Consider the following 24,245-nt stretch of genomic DNA (forward strand, 5'->3'; position numbering starts at 1 on the left):
GTCGATGGAGATATATTATAATGCGTATTGTATTTCGGTTTTTCTTAGAGACGCCATGTGAGCTATATAGGTCTCATTATAAGTGTATAAAGGTGGCACAATGGCCGCGGGGATGGTGGCGGTGGCGGTGGCGGTGGCGGTGGTTGGTGGTCGTGGTGGGAGGAGAAAGAGATATGCAGCATATATGGTGTTGGTTTTCTATGTTCTTCATTTGTGGTTTACTTTTCTATTTATTATATTATAATTCTTGAAAAATACAATCATTTGCGTCGGATATATTTTTATATACGAAACATCGTATGATAAAAAGAGTTAAGTAAGTAGCATAAGAAGGGATTTGTATTCTTGATCATTTTTAATCACAAACTGATCAATGAATCAGCGGTTGATACGGGGATTGATCTACTAGAAAACAAATGACTTCTACTCACAAAGATCACTCTGGGAAATTTCCGTAGATGATTACCTACAGGTTACCCAGAAAATACCAACGGTTCAGTAAGATCCGATATTTTTCAAGAAAATACCAAAGGATCTATCACTGATTTGAATTATCCACCAACTTTTGTGACGGTTCCATGACGAATCACGCTTTACCGATAGATTTCCTTAGGAAAAGTCCGTGGGCAAAAGTCTTACATTTAGTAGTGATTCGGTTCATCTCAGTGCATCTATCCTAATGTGCATCCAATGGTGGAGATTATATCTTACGTTTTTCACCTTAACTTTTCTTCTCACAGGAACTCAACCCTACTTCTATATTCTTCTTTTTTTAATTGTTTAAGGACTTTTTTTAACAATTCAGAATTATTTATTATAAGATATCTATACTATATTATAAAAAATTTGGCTAAAACTCTTAAAAACAATTTTTTATACATAAAATACTGTTTATTGATGCATATTACTTAAAATTCAAGATTACAAATAGGATATGCATGAATACATCTTACTAAAACTTCATGTTTAAATTCGTGTAACTAACTATGGATAAACATAATCAAATACATGATAAACATCATTTTAAATATAAAAAATCTATTATTATATAATTAAGATAATCATTGAGTTCAAACAGATTACTTAATTATTATCTTAAAAAAATTATTTTATTAAATCAAAAATAAATTAGTTCGTTTTTAAATTTCAATTAAATTATAATAAAAAATTGAATTAAATAAATTATACAAAAACGAGAACTTTTAAATAGTTAATTTGATACTAATATTGCTTATTTTTTTTCAAAATCTTATAATATCTTCAAATTTATATTTCATTCAAAAACAAAAACATTTTCGTTTTCTCAAAACCATATAAAATCGCATTATAAGATCCATAAAACCAAAATATAAAATAAAACATTAAGATCAAGATGTATCTCGTTGTATTGTAAGAGTACCTTTTTAGTATATCGAGATGAATGAAGAAAACTTTGATAAGTTGAGTTGCAAAATTCAAGTAAAATCCTAGAAAGAATTTGTTGGAGGCATCGAATTGTTTTGATCGGAGAATTAAGCAATTGGGCCAATAATGTAACCAACACTTTTGTTGAAGGTTAACGTAATTTGGGTCAATCCAAGACAAAAGAAATTAAATCATCTCTCATGTTCATGTGGCCCATCATTTTGGCAACTTAATTGGTGTTTATGATATGGATATTATAAACTAGTGTGGAAACTCTGCTTTATACGGTAGCATAAGTAATTTAGTTAATGATCTTAAGGTTGTCTATGTAACACCCCAAAGCCCAAAGCAACGAACTAGCCCAATAATTTCGAATCCAACTTAAAACCATGGTGAAAGTTATTAGTAGCCCACTACTTGGGACTTATAAGAAGCAAACAATTCTCATTTTCTATCTATGTGGGACGAGTTGTTACAATCTATATAAATATATGTTAGTTGTTAATTGAATCATTAATAAATAGTATTCAAATAATTCGAAAAAACTAATAAAATCTAATTAATGAAATGTTAATATATATATATATATATATATATACACTATATTATAAAACATTTGACATAAACTCTTAAAAAACTATTTTTTATGCATGAAGTATTGTTTATTAATGCATATTACTTAAAATTCAAGATTACAAGTGATTTTGTGTAAGTATAATTTATTAAAACTTCATTTTTAAATTCGTATAACTAACTGCAGATAAACATAATCAAATACATTATAAATATTTATTTTAAATATAGAATATCTAAAATATATAGGGAAGCAATATTTTTCAAATTTGTATGCCATATATATATATATATATATATATATGTGTGTGTGTGTGTGTGTGTATATATATATATGTTTTGTATATGTTATTCAATGATATTAAAAAAATTACATTCATATCAGAAGAAGAAAAATCATATATATTAACTAATATTGCATAAAGAGTTTGTAACCAGATATTCAAAATAGAACTTGAAAGGTTTTATAATTTCGTTTTAACGGTGAGTCTCTTAACATATGTGAATCAATGAAATCGTGAGTGATGTAATTACGTAAGTTTGTAAAAATATAAAATTTAAAGTTAAAAGTGTAAATACACAAATAATAGAAAAAAAAAATAAGAATGTCAGATTTTAAAAAAATAAATTTAAAAAGTCTCACCTTGTAAAAAAAACACATCCATATTATGCATAAAGGCCAACAGGTTTTCTGACGTTTTTATATTTCTTTAATTCTTAGTTTTCTAATTAACCAACGGGTTAATGATATGTTCTAGAATGATTAAAAGATCTCGTATACATGAAATATTTGTTTTCTAATCTATCACATGATACAAATATTTTAAATATGTTAACTTATGGATTTACGTCTTGTACAAAACCAGATATTAATTATGTTAAATCATGACTTAAAATATGTATTTAGAGATTTTTACACCCAAAATACATGATATAAAGCAATAGTTTTGTCATTATTGGCAGAACGTACGCTTATTATATTTTCACTTTAGTTATAAGCCAGAGTATCCATATCTCTCTTTGTATCGCCACATATTATTAAATGTTTAACTAATAATCAATTATGTTTTTACAGCTGTTAAGTAAAATGTAAATGATCTTACATGGAGGCATAAGGGAAGACATATCCTATGAAATAGCGTTTCTTGATTGAAGGCGATCTTCAAAATTGACATTTTGATAATTAAGACGGGAACTGATAATTAAACCTAGAACAAAAACATCAACACACTGTAAATATAGAAATAATACAGATTATTGAAAGGACGGTTGAACGTGAAAGAAAAGCTAAAGACGAACAAGGACAATGTGGAGATGCACTCACCTATTCCTAAATAACGAAAATAATATTACTTAATTGAGAAAATGTAACATCGTTAAGATTCATGACTTTTATTTCTGTAATCGCTCTATTTCTATATTATCAACTTTAAAAAATAAAATTTCTGAAAATTATTCTGAGATAATTTGACTTTTAAGGATGTGGTTCGATTTTCGTATAAATGAATAGTCAAACAATCCGACATTTTAAAGCATCGATCACACCAAGATGGAAAATCCACACAGAAAAAGTCAAAGTCAATGGCGGAATCCCTTCATCTCATCCACATTCCAATTAAACATAATCCAAATATTGAATCGTTAATTATTTGTAATGCTGAACTAATTTAATTTAATTTATTTATTATTAGATGTATTTTTATTTATTAATTTCTTTTTACATATATTAATATTAAGATTTAATTTTTTATATATTTGTCTATACTATATTATAAAGCATTTGATAAACACTCTTAAAAATCACTTTTTATGCGTAAAATATTGTTTATTAATGTATATTACTTAAAACTCAATATTGCAAGTAAATTGTGCATAAATACAACTTATTAAATCTCTATATCTAAATTCGTGTAACTAACTGCAGATAAACATAATCAAATACATGATAAACATATCATACTAAATATAAAAAATCTAAAATATAATTAGGATAATCATTGAGTTCTAACATAATACTTAATTATTATCTATTAAAATATTTATATTATTAAACTTAAATTAAATTATAATAAAAAAATTAATTAAAGAAATTACATAAAAATGAGAACTTTTAAATAAGTGATTTGATATTAACATTGATATATTTTTTTTTCAAATTTATATTTTATTAAAAAATAAAATCATTAATGTTTTCTTAAAAACACATGAAATCGTATTATAACATCGATAGAGATAAAAAATAAAATATAACATTAAAACCGAGATGTGTCTCGCTGCATTGTGCGAATACTCTTCTAGTTTTAATATATATATGAGCCCATTCAAGGGAGAACTGGTTAGTTTGTGGTAACCGTGAGATCCAATCTCAACCACAAATCAATAGATAAATTAGGAAATTTTTAATTTTGGTAATTTTTAATTAAAATTTTAATGCAAGGACATTTTAGGTATTTTATCTCCTCTCTCCTCTCTTCTCTCTCCGTCCCCGTCTTCCGGCCACCGTCCTCCAACCTCCGGCCGGCGGCCACCATCCTCCGGTGATACCACAGTGTGATACTCAAGCACATATAAGATGCATTGTGATATCACTGTGTTACATATTCGATTGACCGCACAAACGACCACAGTGTGATACCCAATCACATATATGATGCATTGTGATACCACTGTGGTCACCAGAGGATGGTGGCCCGAGGATGGCGGTCGGAGGCCGGGGGACGGAGATAGGAGAGAGGAGAGAAAATACTTAAAATACTCTTGCCTTAAAATTTTAATTAAAAAATATCAAAATTATAAATTTTCTAATTTATCTATTGATTTGTGGTTAAGATTGGATCTCACGGTTACCACAAACTAATTAGTTTTCATTTTATTAAGCCTCTATATATATATATATATATATATATATATATATATATATATATATATCATGACCGGCTGACCGGGTTTATATAAGTCAATGATATCTTCAATGTTGCTAATCTGTGACCGGAAGAATCCATTGGACAACATTTCTTTAACACAGGCCTAATACCCGTCGCCTTTTTTTATTTATTTATTTTTGTTTTTAGAGTATTGTAATAAAAATTGATATCCTCTTTCATTTCATATCTAATTAATATATTGTGACAGCTTATCCCTCATAAATGGATAACGAAATTTATGAAATTTTTATAAGTTTATAGTTTATCATTCATTTTTATTACAATATGACTAAAATTGATGACTGAATAGTTTTACCATTCCAAAAATTTAGTTGTTGAATTGTGATCATGGATTTGAGTTACAGTGAGAATGAAAGTTACAGTGAAAAGTTTAAGAAAATATATTTATTCTTGGATCAATCTTAATTAAATATTCAAATGCTGTAGCTTTATAAGTTTTAAGCAGGTTGTTTAGAGAGAGATTTATTAGCAACTAGATGGTTTATCAGTTTGATAGACTTTAGGTTTTAATCGAGTTCTTAAACATTATTATTCTTGAATATGACAATAAAAGTACAACATCTGAACATTTAATGTTCTTCATCGAGCATATATACCATGGTCAAAAGCTTTACATAATTAATCAACTCTTGACGAAATCCACATTCAAAACATAACGTCCATCGTGAAACAACACAAATAAGAGTCAAGTATCGTTTTCTTGAATTTTGCTATACAGTAAAAAAAAAACTCACCTTTGATGGTATCTATATTTTATCTATTACGTATGTCTCCGATTTATCATCCGAAGAAACCGATGAACGTTTTATGAACTCTAAACAATCTGCAATGGCTTCGGCATAAAAAGAATTCGTTCTTTTGAACGACTCTAGCCTACAAATATCAACCCGATCACTGTTCTCTTTAGCCACCAAGTGTCTCCGGCTACCACCAATTATGCTCAACTTGCTCCAACTCATCGACGGTCTCTTCTCGTACGAACTTGACCTCCAAAATCTCATAAGAAGCTTGAAGAAATTGAAAAACTTTGCACGTAAGCGTTGAACGGAAAATCTTTTCAAGTTTAGCCGGAAACCTCTGGTTCCGTAATATCTCCGGCGAACTCTGGTGTAATGGAGGTGACCCATTTGATATTTGGAAACGTAGAGAGAGAAGAATGGGTGGTGGTTTGTTTATATAGGGAAATGTCAAAAAGGGGGGTGGAAGTTGACTTGTTGGGATAGTGAAAGGGGAGGATAGAAATATTAAAATAATATGAAATAATTCTAATTTGGTGAGAAAGGTGAAACGTCATTATTTTTTTCGATTATGCTTTCATTTTTGTGTGTTGGTGGGTGGTTTTGTTTCTTTACTTTTTTTTTTGTTTTTGTTTTTGGAGATAAAATTATAAAAAGTAATTATCCATTTACCATTATTTTAATTCCTAATAATCGGTTTTTAATATTTTTAACAACCGACTTCTGTCTATCATTATTTTTTCATTAAAGTTTGAAGATAAAGAGGTCGTTTATCAAATATTTATTTTGTAAGTATTTATAGGACATTGTTTTTCAAATAATGTAGTTAATACAACATTTTGTTTTAAAAATGTTTTAAAAACTTGTTTAAACGTCTAAAAACGTCCTATAAACATAGTGTAACACTTTTATATATGTCGTTTTTTGTTTTATAAAAATAAATTTAAATCTTATAAAGTATTTTTTTAAGACGCTTCTAGATTTTAGACATCCTATAAATCAAATTTTATTGTAATATTAATATCATATATATATATATATATATGTATATAATAATGCATTATTTTTTGCCTAATTTTAGTTAAATTAGTTAACAAAGATGGTCAATGTGGGGCAAAATGAGGAAGTAGGGTGTATTCATCTTCATTTATATTTGATATTACGCCACGAACGAAATCGTAAAGACGAAGCAGAATGCAAGCTTAAGCTCGCTAGGCTAAGTCACATTGTTTAGTCGATGTGAGTTGAGAACTCACATGACATTTGTATTCACTTCGCCCGTTGGCTAGGATGTATGTGAGTTATACTTTCAAGGTCGCATAACTTGTGTACCTCCTTGTTGAGTACAAAGACAACCATATCAGCATAGAATGCATAGTTAATCTAGCATGTGTTTAGTTATAGGTATAAGTAATCACACGTGCATGACATGTGTAGGTACTCGTCGAACATACCAGTTAGACCTGAGCATGTGTTCGTTTCATGACACCTATGTATTTGGCATTGTCAATTTACAAGTACATAATGTGATCCCTGTACTTGGTTGATTTAGAGATGACAGATTGACGCCGCACCGACACTATGTTGGTTCAATTTTGAGATCTCATTTATTTACGTTTCATTTCTTAAAAATTCACATTTTTTAACTTAATAAAATTACCTGACGAACAATTTAAATACAAGATAAACGTTGAGTTTGATCATTATTAATCAAATATTAACTCCATAAAATCGACCAAATTATGTTTGTCGTTCCTCTCCTTCCATAGAAAGAGTGGATCACCTTTTTACTGCTCAACTTTCTTGCTTTCTTAAATCTACAAAAAAATTAATAATAAAATCAAGAAACACATAAATTAAACAATAGATAAAACATAATCAAATATTTAAATTCTAAATTCTAGAATTGAAATGGGATACGTATAAATTTGATGTGTGTAAAAGAGGTGGGAAAAATGTGAACTACAACTATTCCAAATTCAGAATATTTGACAAAAACCGTAAACAAAATAACTTCAATTTGGTAGCCAACGAAAGAAAATAAGGTTGCATGAATCCAAGGCCTCCACGTGTATCCTATGCACAAGGTCTAAACTCTGAAGCATCCTCGTAATTGTTTTATGTTTTTTTTTTGAAAATGTGAAATCAATCTCTATTTATGACGACTAATATCAACCACATATTTAATAGTGAACACATATCAATAACGCATCAATACCACATAACAGAAATACTTGATGCGAATTACGTTATTCAAAGACTTTGGACAAAGTCTAAGTTTAATGTGAACATCGTTTTCAACTTTTCGAAGCTTTGAAATAATATAATATGAAGATTGTGCAAGTCTTGATTACGTGATCTTTTTTTGCCATATTAGTGATAAGCACTTTTCTATTTTTTGAATATACGTCACTAGTTAGATAATAAGTTGAACAAGCTCATGGCGTTTTTAGTATATTCGGAATACATCCAAAGAGTCTATGAAAACTTTGATTTTCGTCACTCGACTTTCAAATGTACACTAGACACTGTGGTTTGTATTTTCTTACTAATTTGCTATATAACTATATCACTGTTAAGATATCTGGACAAAAAAGTTGATTACCGACAATCTCAACCGGCTTCACACGGAACCCGTCTCCAAGAATACTATTGTGAAGGGATATTTTTTGACTCACTCAACGGCTACGGTTGGACAATTTTTTAACACAACAAATCTCAAAAGTATGACAATTCTGTTAGTAAAATTTGATGTTTTTCTCAGAAAAGTGAAAACACAAACCATATATAATTAACGCCCAATTTTTAAAAGGCTTGGTGTAAATTATCATTTCAAGTTTTCAAATCATGCATGAGTTTGTGAATGTTTTTGATTTGATACTAAATTCACAACATTAAAACAGCTTATTCATAAGCAACACATGCATAATATGGTGGTAACAAATGTATCAACAACTTCCACAATGTGGTATGCTACTATATGGATGATAAAAATCAAGTTTAACATTGAAATCTGGACCTTAATTGACTGATTTTTCTGAAGTAAAACTCTTACTCAATCATGTACATAAACACACATATTTTTATTATATGTTAACAACAAACAATCTGTTACAGAAATATATGAACAATACGAAGCGGTGCCACTATTTTGTGAAAAGACACAACGGTTCACAAAACAGTTTTGGCAGGAACCATAACTGTCGATAACTGCAACTAACGGAACAAACGACCACTTAACGGGAAAGGCCCAAACGAAGGTTAGCTTATTTCCAATACTCCCCCGTAAGCTAAACAGCCGAAACACCCCAAACAATCTTTGAACTTTGAGAAGTTTCCACGTTGTAGGGGCTTAATCATGATATCAGCCACTTGATCCAAAGATCTGCAAAACACAACATCAACTTCTTTATGATGAATCAGTTCTCGAATGAAATGGAATTTTATCCTTATATGCTTGCTCTTTCCATGATAGACAGGATTTCTTGTTAAGCAGATAGCAGACTTGTTGTCGCATAAGATCTGAGTAGAGGACGTTTGTGGAATACCTAACTCTTCTAAGATTCCTCGCAACCATAAAGCTTGACAACCTGTTGAGGATAAGGCCATGTACTCAACCTCTATTGAGGAAAGTGCAACAACCTTCTGTTTCTTAGACTGCCATGAAATTGCACCAGTTCCCATACTGAAAACATACCCAGAAGTACTACGACTGTCTACAATATTCCCTCCATAGTCACTATCACTATAGCCAATAAGTTTAAAGGCTTGTGAAGCATCATAAGTTATTCCATGGTCTAGGGTCCGTTTTATGTATCTTAAAATGCGTCTAGCAGCATCCATGTGTTCCTTTCTTGGACTTTCCATGAATTTGCTCACTACACTGACAGGGAACATGATATCCGGTCTCGTAGCAGTGAGATACATAAGTGAGCCAATCAAGCTACGATAGAGAGTAGCATCAACCTCTCTACTGTCTTCAAATTTTGAAAGTTTTAACCCGAATTCCATTGGGGTGTCAGCARAGATGCAATCCAACATATTAAATTTTTGTAACAKATCTCTTGCATACTTCTTTTGAGAGATAGMGATATGATTAGTGTCTTGATAAGCTTCTATACCCAGAAAGTAATGCAGAAGCCCGAGATCTGTCATCTCAAAGTTTTGTTTCATGGACTCCTTAAATTCCTCAACTAAATTAGTTGAATTTCCTGTGAAGATTAGATCATCTACATAGACGCATACTAAGAGAATTGAGCCTTCATTTCTTTTGATGAACAAGGTATGTTCATAGTTGCACTTTCTAAAACCATGTTCAAGAAAATGCTTCTCAATTCTCCCATACCAGGCCCTAGGGGCCTGTTTCAAGCCATACAAGGCTTTCTTGAGGTGACACACTTTGTGTTCCTCACCTTTCCTTTTGTATCCTCTAGGTTGGTCTATATAGACTATTTCTTCTAAGTGACCATTTAAGAAGGCTGACTTTACATCCATCTGATGTACAAGCCAGTTGAATTGTGCAGCAATAGTTAAAATCAAACGAATTGTTTCAAGTCTAATGACTGGAGCGAATACCTCTTGGTAGTTTACCCCATATTGTTGTTTGTAGCCTTTCACCACAAGCCTTGTTTTGTGCTTGTCCACCTCTCCTTTCTCATTCAGTTTGGTTTTGTAGATCCATTTCACACCAATAGCTTTATGTCCTTTGGGTAGTTCCACCAAATCCCATGTGTCATTCTTCAATATTGACTGCATTTCAACATCCATTGCATCTCTCCATTTCTTCTCTTGACATGCTTCTTCATAATCTAGAGGATCTGCATCTACAAATAATGCAAAATCAGCATGATTAAAAATAGTTATGGGCTGTGTACTGTTATAAATATCACTTAGGCTTCTTGTTCTTCTATTTCCTTCTGAAGATGATGAATTTTCAGGGTTGTTGTTCAAAGAGCTGTGAATGATTTCCTCAGCATTTGAAGCAGATCTCCTTAGAGGTGTACTTACAGAAGTATTTGTTTGAGTAGTAGAGTTATTTTGAGACCTTTCCCCATCTTGAAGGTTCTGCTCAGTTTGCTGAGTGTAATCATTTTGTTGATCATGATTGCAATCAATCAGAATGCAACTTCCATTGGAATCACTAGACAGTCCTTCCCAAGTTTTATCTTCATCAAAAAGGACATCTCGACTAGTGATTACCTTCTTTGTCACAGGGTTGTATAACTTATAAGCCTTAGTATTGTAACTGTACCCCACAAAGATAGCTCTCTCAGATTTCTCATCAAGTTTACTCCTTTTTTGCCTTGGTATGTGGGCATAAGCCACACAGCCAAATGTTCTTAAATGATTAACACTTGGCTTGAAACCATTCCATACCTCTTGTGGTGACTTATTTGACAGACTCTTTGTAAAAGATCTGTTTAGTAAGTAAGCAGCACAAGCCACGGCTTCTGCCCAGAAAATGTCAGGAAGCTTTTTCGACTTAATCATACATCTAGCCATCTCAACTAAGGTCCTGTTTTTTCTTTCTGCCACCCCATGCTATTGGGGTGTGTAGCTGGCAGTTAATTGATGATGTATGCCATGTTTCTTAAGAAATTCTTCAAACTCATATCATATATATTCTCCCCCTCTATCAGTCCTCAAGGTTTTAATCTTGCATTCACTTTGATTCTCAACCATTGCTTTGAAGATTACAAAGCAGTTGAATGCTTCAGATTTTTCCTTGATAAAGTATGTCCAAATCCTCCTACTGTAGTCATCAATGAAGGTCAAAAAGTATCTGCTTTCACCAAATGAGGGTGTTCGCATTGGTCCACAGATGTCTGAATGGATAAGCTCTAGTTGTTTAGATGCTCTCCAGGCATTGTCATGTGGAAATGCTGCTCTAGCATGTTTACCCAATGCACATCCTTCACATATGTGGTTCACAGTGGTGATTGCAGGAAGACCTTTGACTAATTCTATTTTGTGCATATGAGCCAAAGTGTTTAAGCTCATGTGCCCAAATCTGTTATGCCAAAGAAGAGAAGAATCCTTGATATTCATAGTTAAAGAGAAAAAGTCCTCATTTGTAAATTTGATTGGAAACATCTTGTTTTCGGTCATAGTGACTTTCCCAATCAAGATACCCTTAGGGTCATAGACCTCACAACTTTCTTCCTTAAAGACAATCTTATAGCCTTTTAAAACTAATTGTCCAACACTTAACAAATTGTGTTTAAGTCTAGGGACATAAAACACGTTTGGTATTTTCTTTTCTTTATTTTTGATCTTGACAGCAACTTCACCACTCCCGCAGACACTTAATTTTTTATCATCACCTGTTCTTACATCCTTTTTGTCAGACTCCTCTAAGTTTTTAAAAAAAAAATTGTTTCCTGGTTACTACAACCACTATCGAGATACCAAATCTCATTGAGGGAATTTTCTTGAATACTCAACATCATGAACATGGAATCCTTATTATGTCCATCTTCCTTATATAAGAAACTAGAGGTTTTGCTTTCTTCTGCAATTCTTTTTCTGCAGAATTTAATGGTATGTCCTATTTTATCACAGTAAAAACATTTTATTTGATTAAAAGGTTTACCTCTGCCTTTTCCTTTGAAAGAAGTCGAACTTTCTTCCCTGCTTGGATCCATATTTTTCTGTTTATCACTTGGACTTGTCTCCCATGATGTGTGTGTCTGGAAAGCATGCTCCAGAGTGTTTGTGTCAAATTGCCTCATCCTGAGTTCGTGGGACTGTAGGGTCCCCAACAGAGTTTCAAGTGAAAGGGTTGACAGATCTTTGGACTCCTCTATTGCCACCACCACGTATTCAAATTTCCTTGTAAGGCTCCTTAGTATTTTCTCCACAACTCTCCTGTCACTTATGCTTTCACCGTTTAAACGCATCTGGTTAAGAAGTACGATAACCCGTGTGTAGAATTCTTCCACAGATTCCGTATCCTTCATCTTTAAACTATCGAACTCGCATCTCAAGGTTTGCAATCTAACAGTTTTGACTTTTTCTTCTCCTCTATATGCTTTAAAACGCATCTCCCATGCGTCTTTTGCAGTTTCACATGCAGAGATCATCTCAAAGATGTTCTCATCTACTGTTTGATAGATAAGGAACATTGCCTTCTTGTCTTTTTTCTTATATTCATTAAGATCGATGGTCTGCTGTGATGTTAGTGCAATAGGATTTTCTGGTTCGACTACTCCACTCTCTATTATTCCCCATAGATCTTGAAACTCAAACATTACTTTCATCTGTATGCTCCAGTGAAAGTAATTCCTTCCATTAAACCTTGGTAGATGTGGTTGTTGAATGATTTGTGAACTTGAAGCCATGATCGTTTTGGCTCTGATACCATTTGAAGTAAAACTCTTACTCAATCATGTACATAAACACACATATTTTTATTATATGTTAACAACAAACAATCTGTTACATAAATATATGAACAATACGAAGCGGTGCCACTATTTTGTGAAAAGACACAACGGTTCACAAAACAGTTTTGGCGGGAACCATAACTGTCGATAACTGCAACTAACGAAACAAACGATCACTTAACGGGAAAGGCCCAAACGAAGGTTAGCTTATTTCCAATATTTTCTTGCTACTCGTTTTTTGATTGTTTCTTGTTTCAAGAACTCGTCAAAACTCTAATGTTTTCATTTTACAGTCTGCTGAAACTCAAAGATATAAAATTGAAAGAGTTTTGATTTAGAATTTTTTGATTATAATGAACAAGATAGGGTTCACAACTCCTCTTACCCTCTCAAGTTCTAATAGGATTTTTCATGTCTTAAGAATTATCCCCGTCTAATTCAAAAGTTTTTCGGCTAGCTTATTAACTATCAGCTAACAACTAGTTTATCAGGTATCAACTAATTTGTTAGTTAGTTTGTCAAATATAACCTAAACAAAACGAGATGATCATATTTAAGAGACATATGATGATATATGATGTATTAAATAGAAAGAGATCATGATGATGTATATTTAACGTATTAAATAAGAGCTTTTATTGTAAATTACCAACTTATTTTTATATTATAAATTAAATCATAGAATAATTTAATTAAAATTTCTAACTTAATATTGATCTCATGAATATCACGTATTTTAGAGTTTTCTTGCAAAAATGTGGAAGTTACAGGTCAGAATGTCATCCTCTCGTTTATAAAAAAGGTTGCTAAAGATTCTTCTTCTCTTTTTTGGAAAGATGCGAGCATCGGACAAGGCTCAAAGTTGAAAGACCTTTTCCCTAGACTCTATGCCTTGGAAAGGAATAAAAATGCTTCTTTCAAAGACAGATGGACTTATATTAATGGTTCTTGGAGTGGTGCTTGGGATTGGAAAACAACGATTAGGGGTAGAAGCTTAGATGATCTTCAAGCCCTAGAAAGGCAACTCTCTCATGTGGATTTCAATACTTCGGGTGAGGATATTTGGTTGTGGAATTGGAACAAGAACGGGATTTTATCGGTCAACTTCTTGTCCAAATTAATTCAAGGGGCGGTTGATACAAATGTTGGAAGCAATGATCCGTTTTTTTAGAGTCCTTTAATTCCAAAGAAGGTAAACATCTTCACTTGGCGCTTCCTTAAAGAGGCTATCCGGTAAGATTCAATCTTTCAAAAAGAGGAATTCCGTTACAATCTTTGGAGTGCATCTTTTGCGGCAAAGGTGTTGAAACTTTGGACCATTGTTTCTTCTCTTGTTCGGTGGCAAGCATTTTTTGGAGGAAAATATGGGCTTGGTGGGATCTTAAATCCCCGCGGCTTTCCTCGGTGTCTGATTTTACAATGTTGATCAAACAAGTAGGTACTCATCGTAAGGTTGGAGTGACTTTCTTATCAGTGTGCGTCGTGGCGCTTTGGCAACTTTGGAAGTGGCGAAATGAAATTTTTCATGTTAAGGATGGTGCGGAAGCTAAGAAGAGAGGTGAAGACCCATTCCCAGGTGTTCAAAATTTATCCAAGCTTTGGATGGGGAACAGGAATCGTAAGTTCCATCTTAATTGAAATAGTTGGTCTTCTTCTCCTTACCTTGTTTAGTCTCTTTGCTTGTCTTTGGCTTGGGTTTTGCCTTGGCTTTTGTTTGGGGATGTCTCTTTTTGCTTCTTTTTGTTTTCGTTTGTTATTGTGGATTCTTGTTTCCTCTTGTGTCTAGCTTCTTGCTAGATCGTTTTGTTTAATATTATTGGTTGGCCTAGTGAGGGTGATGGCCATGCCGAAGCTCTCCTCATTGTCCTTTCAAAAAAAAAATTTAAGCTCTTATATATAATTCATAATTTTAAGCTTTGTGTGTTTTAAAAGTACATATTATTTCATGATTTTAGCTAGGGGTGAGCATTGGCGGGTACCCGCCCTATTTGATAGGAATCGAAACCGAAACCGACAGTTCTTGAGATATTGGAACCGGAACCGGTTAGAGCGGTTCTTGAATTTTGGAACCAGGAAACCGGTAAACCGGTTTCGGTTCCGGGTACCCGATTCCTAAAATATTAAAATTTTGTTATTTAGAAATAAAAAATAAAATATTGTCAAAATACTAATAAATAAGCAAGAATACAAATTATATGAAATAATTGTTACAAATATTGTTTAACGATTACAAACCATAATAGACTAATAGTAAATGTTGAAAATTTAACGATTACATACTATAATTGTAAAGGTTCAAAGTTTAACAATTACATACTACAAATCCAATTAAACACACAATTTGAAAAAATACAGATCATTTTATCTTAAATTTTGAATCTAGAGTTCTAAGTTCTTGACCTAACTTAATCTAGTATTTAAAAAAATTAATTATTATTTTTAATTGAAAAATACCGGGTTCCCGCCGGTTCCGGGTACCTGGTCTCGGAACCGGTCCCAACGGGTATCCGACCGGTAACGGTTCCGAAAAACTGAGAACCGGAACCATTCTCAATCGGTTTCGTATTTTAGGAACCGAAACCACTCATATCGGTTCCGGTTTCGGAACCGGCAGTTCCGGTTCCGCAAGTGAGCACTTGGTACCGCTGCTCACCCCTAATTTTAGCTAGCAACTCTATTTACATATTTAAATGAATTTTATACTTGTGTTATGCTTGCATTTTTAACATATATTTAGATTTATTTTAAGAGTAACATTTCGTGAAAATCTAATGGAATTTGTTATAGTTTTATACTTTTATTTAGTGTGATGATTTTTTTTTTCTCAATTAATATAAAAAATGTATAATAGTTCTTATTTCATACATATTTCAATCGACAAATTTTACAGAGTCATCGACAAAATGTAGAGTAAATCATGGACTTTGGTCCCTAGACTTCAATTATTATGGATTTGGTGCATTTGGTATGCAACTTTTGTTGGATGATCTAGTCCTTGTTCCTAACAGCCATATATTTCTGTGCATTAAGTGAACCCACATTCAATGCACACGAGGGTAAAATCTTCCATCCACTTTTTCTTTTTTTGAAAATAAACAGACTACCCCTCTTTCTCTCTCATTCGACCCATCTATCTTTTTCCTCGACTCATCGTTCTTGGGCTTCATCTCTTCGGTGGAAAAAATGGAGTGGTGATACTATGGCACACATACAATGGTGTGTACTTCTTGGACGAACACAAACCCATGCCGCAAATTCTACTGTTGTTCATGAAATGTAAGTTTTCGAAGTCTAAGTTTTCCCTTGATTATTTAACCCCTAATTTATGTTCAATTTTTTTTTTCCAGAGATCTAATTGTCCCTTTCTTGGGTGGGTTGATCCAGCTTTTACTCGATGTATGGTGGTAATACCTGGTTTATTGATGTCAAACAATACCTTTGAATAGAAAATGAATACAAAGGCAGTTAAAGCAAGAAGATGGAAAACATTGTTCTTCATAAGTTGGATTTTGTTTGTAATATTTTACCTTAGACTTTGATCTTATCTATAATAAAGATAAATTATTTATGGTTTTAGTGTAATTGTTGTTTTGCAATGAAATGAAATCTCCCTTTTGTTCAATCAACGATCTCATATGTTTTGTGTTGAATCAAATTGAAAGCATCCACGTGGTGTATGTTGTTGTTATAAACAATATGAAATGAAATTCAATGGAAGTAAATAATGTGGACAAAATTCTAATTGGATTTAACATATCTTACTATTAACACCCCCGAAGGTTTGGTTACATATATTAAATACTCAAACAAGCAAAAGAAATTAATCCTTATCTACTATAGGTTGCTCAAGCTGTGGTTCTTGTACTACAGGTTGAAATAGACAACCGTTGGGAAGAAGACTAGATCCAACATGAAGTGCATACCACAAGGACATAGGGAAGTCAAATAGTCAATAAACCACAAGGACCGAATGCATAATTTACTCTAAAATGCAAGTCAAGATGCCAAGTTATATCGTAGTTGCTGATTATATGAAAAATGTCATATCAAAATCAACCGATATCACATAACATGAAAACCGGTTTATTAAATAAGGTAAATAAAAAAATTAACGTTTATTACACTAATTAAAAGTATTCAAAAGTTACACTAAAACAAAATTAAAACAAATTTTAATATTATTTTTTATTGATTTTATGAATTAATAAACCCAAACCACAGCAATTAAACAAAACAAGTAGTTGAATCACTTTATGCCAAATAATAGTAGGGTTTGGAAGCTTCTGCAACTCAGACCGTCCGGTCCAGGCCGCAATCGCCACAAAAATGGTCGGGTTTTTTTGAGCTTCGAGTGATCTGGCCGTTTCCCCAGAAAGGAAAGGAAAATGCTCAAGTTGGCTACTTGAGTCTCACAATCCCTTTTCTTTGTTTCTCATGGTAACACAACACATGATCGGAACATCAAACGATTTCTAGAATTTGGTTTGTTCGTCGGCAATCTTCAACGGCTAAATGCCATCACAATCGGATGTTACTGAATCGTCACCACAGACAACGCCGGAGTCCGCCGTTATCGATGTTGCCGTTTCCCAACCACCGCCGTCCTCTTCCTTCGATGACTTATTCTCTACTGCCTCCCTCGCCTCTGTCTCCTCCTCCTCTTTATCCGATGACAACAGAAAACCCTCACCCTCCCCTGACCCTTCTCAAAGCCGTCCTCAGATCCCCATTACATGGCCTTCTGATGGCGTTCTAACCCTAGATTGGGTCACAAACCTTATGTCAACCTTCGATTGGTCATCCAGGAATCTCCGGCCGACGGAACTCCCGACGGTGTTGCCGGTGGAAGTTTTTGATATTCTAGTGCTCACTGCGTCAAAGATCTTACATAAAGAGCCCAATTGCGTTTCGATTGAGCCTGATAGGGATGGTATGGTGGGATCGAGTGTGGTGGTGGTTGGAGATGTGCATGGGCAGTTGCATGATGTATTATTTTTGTTGAAAGATGGGGGGCTTCCATCTGAAAATAAGTTCTTTGTGTTCAATGGTGATTATGTTGATCGAGGAGCTTGGGGTCTTGAGACCTTTCTTCTTTTGCTGGCTTGGAAAGTAAGTAATACTCGAATGGACCTCAATTTTCTTACAACAATAGACAGAAATAATCTTTTTTCTTCATGTGAATACTGTTCTTGTTAAATAAACATCATCTCGACTGCCTTGGTGGAGATTTTGTTAGGTGTCCTGCAAAAAGAATCAAGTCAATTTAATATGGAGTTCTGTCTGTTCATTGTTTATTCCATTTTGGTTTATGTAGATAGAGTTTAAAATGTATAATAGCTTAGTTTCCTATGGTAAATTGTTGGATGATATGGTTAGTCTTCATAGATATGTATGACAAATAACTTGGTTGATTCAATGCAAGTCTCTTGTGTAATTTGTTTAGTTAGTTTGATGAATTGGCAATTAATAACTGCATCATTTCTTCTTTTAGAGTACATATTATTCCTTGACAATGTTTTCTTGCTGCTTCTGTTTGTATATTGTTGCTTACTCATAAGTCATAACTATCATATATGCCTTTCTTTCCTTTTTAAGTTTTTTGTTTCAAAATTTTTGGGCTAACTTTCTTTCTTCCACACTTTCTTACAAGCCGGGGGTTTTCGCATAAACAACATCCCTACCCTTTGGGGTAGAGGTAAGGTCATCATATCCTCTACCTTCGGATGGGGTATACTGAGCTGGTTTGCTTTGGTTTTATTATTCAGAACATTGAAACATGGGGTTGATAGTAATACCTAATATATTCGTATTTAATGTTAAATTTTGGATAAAAAAGCAGGACATAAGAAAAGATGTGAATGCTTGTAGTTTCTAGCAGATATTTGCATAGCAAGATTGTTCTCCCTTGTCCACTCCCTGCAGTTGAAAAAGTTGATGTCCTTTTAACCAAATAGAGCAGGAATAATTCCTATAAGGAAGTCCAAATCTAGATAAGATAGATGAGATCATTAACTTCCCATTCCACCCTTCTTCTCTCTTATTGGTAGTAATTGTCATCTCTAAACCAAACCAAACAAACCCAGACCCAGTATATCTCACTCAAAAGTAGGGTCGAGGGTCGGGGGGGGGGGGAGGATGTACGCAGACCTTACCTCAACCATGAGGATCTTCTCTTGAAGACCCCCGATTTGTGCACGAAACAAATGCGTGTGCAAGCAAGCAATAAGATAGGTAATTTTATAGGTAATCGTGAAATACACCATGTAGAATAAAACGATTCAATTGTGTGTGCACACAGAATATTTAATCAAGTAAAATATTTTATACAAGTAGAAACTGATGTATATATCAACTCAATCATGTAGGTAAGACCAGTAAGAGAGACAAAGCTAGCAAGTCATGTCCTATCAGGCGCAACTGATCCGATCAAGGAGCTTATTTGCCTACTTTCTACCCTCATCTCAATACCCTTGCTACCCAGTATCAGATCCAACTAAAAAACGTCCACTCTAGTCCTGTGCCTCCAAGAACTCTTAGTGGAGGTCATGTCCTTGCAAATGCCTAAAGCTTCCATGTGCGTCCTTATTTGGTCAACCCACGTTCTCCCACGCCTAACCCTCCTCTTCAACCCATCAACCGTCACACTTTCCCTTCTCAACTTCACACTTTCCACTCTCCTCAATTGTCATCTCTGCCAACCCTATTATACACTTTGGGTGCTAGCGCCATATGCACTTAGGAAAACATCTTCTAAATTTGCAGCACTAATGATATAAAGTAAGAAGTGATCAGAGGCATCTTATGGATATATATATGCTTCTAAAGCACATGTTCTTTCCTTTAGATTCAGCTTTCCTTTTTCTCTCTCTATGAGTGTGTTGTTCTTGCTGCTTGTCATGATTGGTGGCTTCATCAATAATGATTGGATTGTTTTTTCTAATGCAAGAATTGAGTGATTAGTTTGACATCTTTGTCATTTCATGAGCTTTTGTAAGTATACTCTACTTATGGTCCAGAAGAGCTTTATTTATTCTGATTTATTGTACTTCCTGTATTTCCTTGTTGCCTTATGTAATTTGGTGTTTAACTTCAGTTATGTATGTAGAGCTGTAAGAACCTTTTTTATTTTGAGAGACCCTGTTTTTCTTATTTCAATCACCGATGCTGAGATTCCCATACTGATATGTCATGTTCCAGGTCTTTTTGCCACAAAGAGTTTTTCTACTTCGTGGGAATCATGAATCCAAATACTGTACCTCAGTTTACGGATTTGAAAAGGAAGTACTTGCCAAGTACGGAGATAAAAGGGAAGGAAAGCATGTTTATCGTAAGTGTCTAGGATGTTTTGAAGGACTTCCTCTTGCTTCCATTATAGCAGGGCGTGTTTATACAGCACATGGAGGGATCTTCCGCAAAATACCTGCTACCCCATCCAAACGAGCTAAAGGAAAGAAGAATCGTAAAGTAATTCTGAACCCAGAGTCTGTTCCTTTATCTCTTGGCTCTCTAGAGGAATTATCTAAAGCTAGACGATCTGTACTTGACCCTCCATGGGAAGGCCAGAATTTGATTCCTGGGGACGTTTTGTGGTCTGACCCTTCGATGAAACCTGGTCTTTCTCCAAACAAGGAAAGAGGTATTGGCCTTTTGTGGGGTCCAGACTGCACAGAAGACTTTTTAAAGAAATTCAATCTCAAGGTGATATGATGAATAAGTTCTTTGTTTCCAAGCCTTTAGTTCTCTTAACCTATTTAAGTACTTTTAGATATTATTATTTATAAACACAAGTAATTTTACTGTTGTCAATGTGTTCTTGTTTATCTATTCTTCTCATTCACCTATGTAGATTTTTGCTACGTAATGACAGAAGGCTCTAAGGGAGTTGATTGCATATGTTGTTTTGAGAGTGTGAACGGAGTTTATTAACTTAGTTATAGATGCTGATTTACTTTGTAGTTAACATAAAAGTTGGATCACTCTCCCTCAGACTTTTGGAGCATTATAATTTTTTTCCTAAGTTTACCCTTTTCAATGAAATGACTCTTGTATGTACCCATTCCTAATTTTGAGTTCTTATATAGCCGATTGATGTATTATTTAAAGGTATCAATATGCTTTTATTATTAAATATTTCACATACATACTTCTAATTTAAAATGCACCCATTCTTGAAGTTTTGATCGTTCAAGCGTAGTTAAGAATTTGGAGTGTAGCTTGATGTCTTCTGCAAGAGAGACCATCTGGTGTATATTGAAGGAGTTGTGTTTATAACCTGTTTTATAATGTGAAACCTCTTTTCTGCTTCTTCTAGTTGCTTGTGTTTTGCATGACGGATGAATATGGATTCACGAGTTGATTGGGCAAGCTGCATGCTAAGTGCTAACCTTGAGATCGATTATTGCAGTTAATTATTAGATCTCATGAAGGTCCTGATGCAAGGGAAAAACGGCCTGGTCTTGGAGGAATGGATGAAGGGTACACCATAGATCATGTTGTAGAGTCTGGGAAACTGATTACTCTCTTCAGTGCTCCAGACTATCCACAGTTTCAGGTGTCTTTCTGCACTGTTGATCTGTATTAGTGTATTGTTCTACATAATACTGCAAGTGATGTTCATTTATTGATGCTATAATTTGTGTTCGATGCTTAAATAGATTTATCATATGTTATACATTCTTCCACTTATATATATATATATATATATATATATATCCACAAGTTGAGAGCATATATATTGACACTAGTTATGCCATGTATCCTTATGTGTGGCAGGGGGTACTCTAAAATGAGCGCTGAAATGGAAACTAAGAGGGGGTAGATAGAATAGAAAGGTGTAGTTGGTGAGAAGAGTTCCTACCCTTGCAAGGAATCAACTATGCCCACTGGCCAAGAGCGAAAATGCTCATAATGACAATCAATTATTAATCATTACTGATAACTACCATCCTAAGCCTAAGCGAATAACATAAAACACTAAATATATCTACTTAACTTGAGTACTAAATTCTTACCTGATTATCATTCCTACTAATAGCTTACCTGATTCCAGAAGTTTTTCATGTTGATAAACAAGGGAGGGAGTTGAGATGTCATCAACCTCCTTGCTTTCTGTTATTGTATTGCCTTATGGCAGGGATCTGGATTTCCTAGCAATAAGATACAATATCTCTAAACAAACAAAATTTTGGGAGCTGTTTTTGCTAGGGATATTACTTTCTCTTGTTTTTATTTTCTTCTTATATGCCCATAGCTGATGGGAAATGAAATGCTCTCTTAGGTAGTTTATATTGATAAATGGGTATTGTTTCCTTCAATCATATATAATCTATATATGGTCCTTCAGTTTAGATTTGACTTGGAGGGCCTGGTAATAGATTAGAATAATGGACATTAGGTAAGGGATACACATCTTATATCCTTTCAGTACTTTAGTTTGAGTTAGGGCATATCTTTCTTTTTCCATCTTCATCTCTTAGCATCTGAGAGTTAAATGCTAATGTTGTGTACATATTGTTGCCACCTTGTCTTTTTTATAACCATAAAGTAGAATTTTTTTTTGATCCTTAATTGTTATTTGTTGGGCATATTCATAACAAAGTTGTTAAAGGCTCAAGGCGCACTTAGGCGCAAAGGGGTCCCGGAGCCTAGGGGTGAGGCATGGGCTTCAGGAATGTGAGGCACATCTTAAAATACACACACACACACACCCAGTTACACACAACTAAATATACAGCAACCAACAGTTCTTTGATAGAGGCAGAAGGGAGAAGGGTTTAAAGCGTGAGCCGTGAAGGAGAAGTTTTAAGGTGTGGGTATTTATAGAGGAGGCTTGAAGTTCTAAAGACTGGGTGTTCAATATTAGAGTTTGACTTACATCATCTATTTAATAGCTCTTTATTAAGAAGTCTAGGAGATGAGAAGATGATAAAACTTATTTAGTATTAGGGTTTGACTAGGTATTTAATAACTCTCTATGAGGCGCGCCTAGGCTCACAAGGTGCCTCAGCCAGGGCGCAACGCCTTAGTTGTTTGCAAAGCGCAAGGGAAAGGCTAAATACAAAGGGTTCCTTGCATAGTTGCTGCAAACAAAGAAACCTTGCTGTTGGACTGACTCTTTTCTGTTACTGAAACAAGAAAACCATACATTACCAATCATGTAAAGATATTGGGCATTTGTTAGGAAGAATACAAGCATGCAAAGTATGTAGGTATACTTTAATTGCTTGAAGGATGATGGATATGTTCTTTTTAATAAGAAATATATTCGGGGAAATGACAAGTACAAGAAACTGTTGAATCATTTTGATGTCACAAGTTGATTATGCTGAAGGCAAGCTAACTTTGTTATGCACATAACTAATAACTTTAAAAGTAGTTACATTAACAAATTTAAGTATTTAACTAATAGTATTCACCATTTGGTTTTAAAAAAAACTGTAGCTCTTATCTCTTTCTTGATTCTAGTTTGGACCTTGGGGTGCTATAATTTGGTGGTTTTCTTTTCTACTAAGGGTGCACTTGGTACGCCGGCAAAACCGGACTGGACGGGTGAGAGTGAGGTTTTAGGGTGAAATAATCATGGAAGGTTTTAGGGTTTTAATTTGACATGGGTAGTTTAGTCCTGTCCGGTCCCACCCTAATTGTCGCATCAAACGTGGGACAATGTTCTGTACCGTACCCGCATACCAAACACACCCTAATAGAATTGTTCCATGATGATTTATATGAGTGATTGCCATAGTTTAATGAGAACATCAATATAACTATTAAGTTAAGTCTTCTATACACACTATGCTTCCTCTTATGTGATGTTTCTCGGTCATTTGATCTGTCTCTCATATATCATCCGTTTCTACATGAGGTAAGATCAGTCGCTTCATGCAAGGGCTTGACTTTCATTACCAATGATAGGAGAGGCTTAGGTCCGCTTGGTTTGCAGGAATGGAATGGATTTCGGGGGATTTGGATTTCAAATCCATTCCAATCCCATGTTTGGTTTGTTGGATTGTCCAGATTTGAAATCCTACAAACATAAGATTTTGAAATCCGTAGGGAGTGCTCGGGATTTCAAGAGTTTTCGTAAGATTATATAAAATAAGGTTTTAAAAAATGTTAAAAACATTTGTTTTGTAACTAGTTGTGTACCCGCGCAATGCGGCGGGAGCCATGAATTTTAACGATTTTGAAGTTCCACCGATTTT

General features: G+C 33.9%; 2 protein-coding genes across 2 annotated transcripts in view; one reads left to right on the forward strand and one right to left on the reverse strand.

Moving 5' to 3' along the window:
* Window positions 1–11,272: 11,272 nt before the first annotated feature.
* On the reverse strand, window positions 11,273–12,999 carry LOC112520048. Its single transcript, XM_025128378.1, has 2 exons — window positions 12,252–12,999; window positions 11,273–12,012 (listed from the first exon to the last, which is right to left on the reverse strand). Exons 1-2 carry the CDS (start codon window positions 12,997–12,999, stop codon window positions 11,273–11,275), a joined length of 1,488 nt encoding a protein of 495 aa, XP_024984146.1.
* Window positions 13,000–17,416: 4,417 nt separating this feature from the next.
* The window catches only part of LOC112526000 (serine/threonine-protein phosphatase 7), a 10,705-nt gene continuing 3,876 nt past the window's right edge, over window positions 17,417–24,245 (forward strand). The window contains exons 1-3 of the mRNA XM_025136360.1: window positions 17,417–18,153; window positions 20,242–20,742; window positions 21,449–21,595. Of these exons, the coding sequence (XP_024992128.1) occupies window positions 17,557–18,153; window positions 20,242–20,742; window positions 21,449–21,595 (1,245 nt within the window). The 5' untranslated portion in view covers window positions 17,417–17,556. The remainder of the gene's footprint in view (window positions 18,154–20,241; window positions 20,743–21,448; window positions 21,596–24,245) is intronic.

This window comes from Cynara cardunculus (assembly GCF_001531365.2).
Source record: "Cynara cardunculus var. scolymus isolate 2C chromosome LG 1, CcrdV1, whole genome shotgun sequence".
NCBI lineage: Eukaryota > Viridiplantae > Streptophyta > Magnoliopsida > Asterales > Asteraceae > Cynara > Cynara cardunculus.

Bases quoted from the DNA above. Each gene is read 5' to 3' on its own strand.
- LOC112520048 (XM_025128378.1), bottom strand. From the start codon at position 12,999: ATGGCTTCAAGTTCACAAATCATTCAACAACCACATCTACCAAGGTTT. The intron at 12,013-12,251 runs GTAAACCTTTTA...TTAAAAACTTAG, and splicing joins TTTCAAAGGAAAAGGCAGAG to AGGAGTCTGACAAAAAGGAT.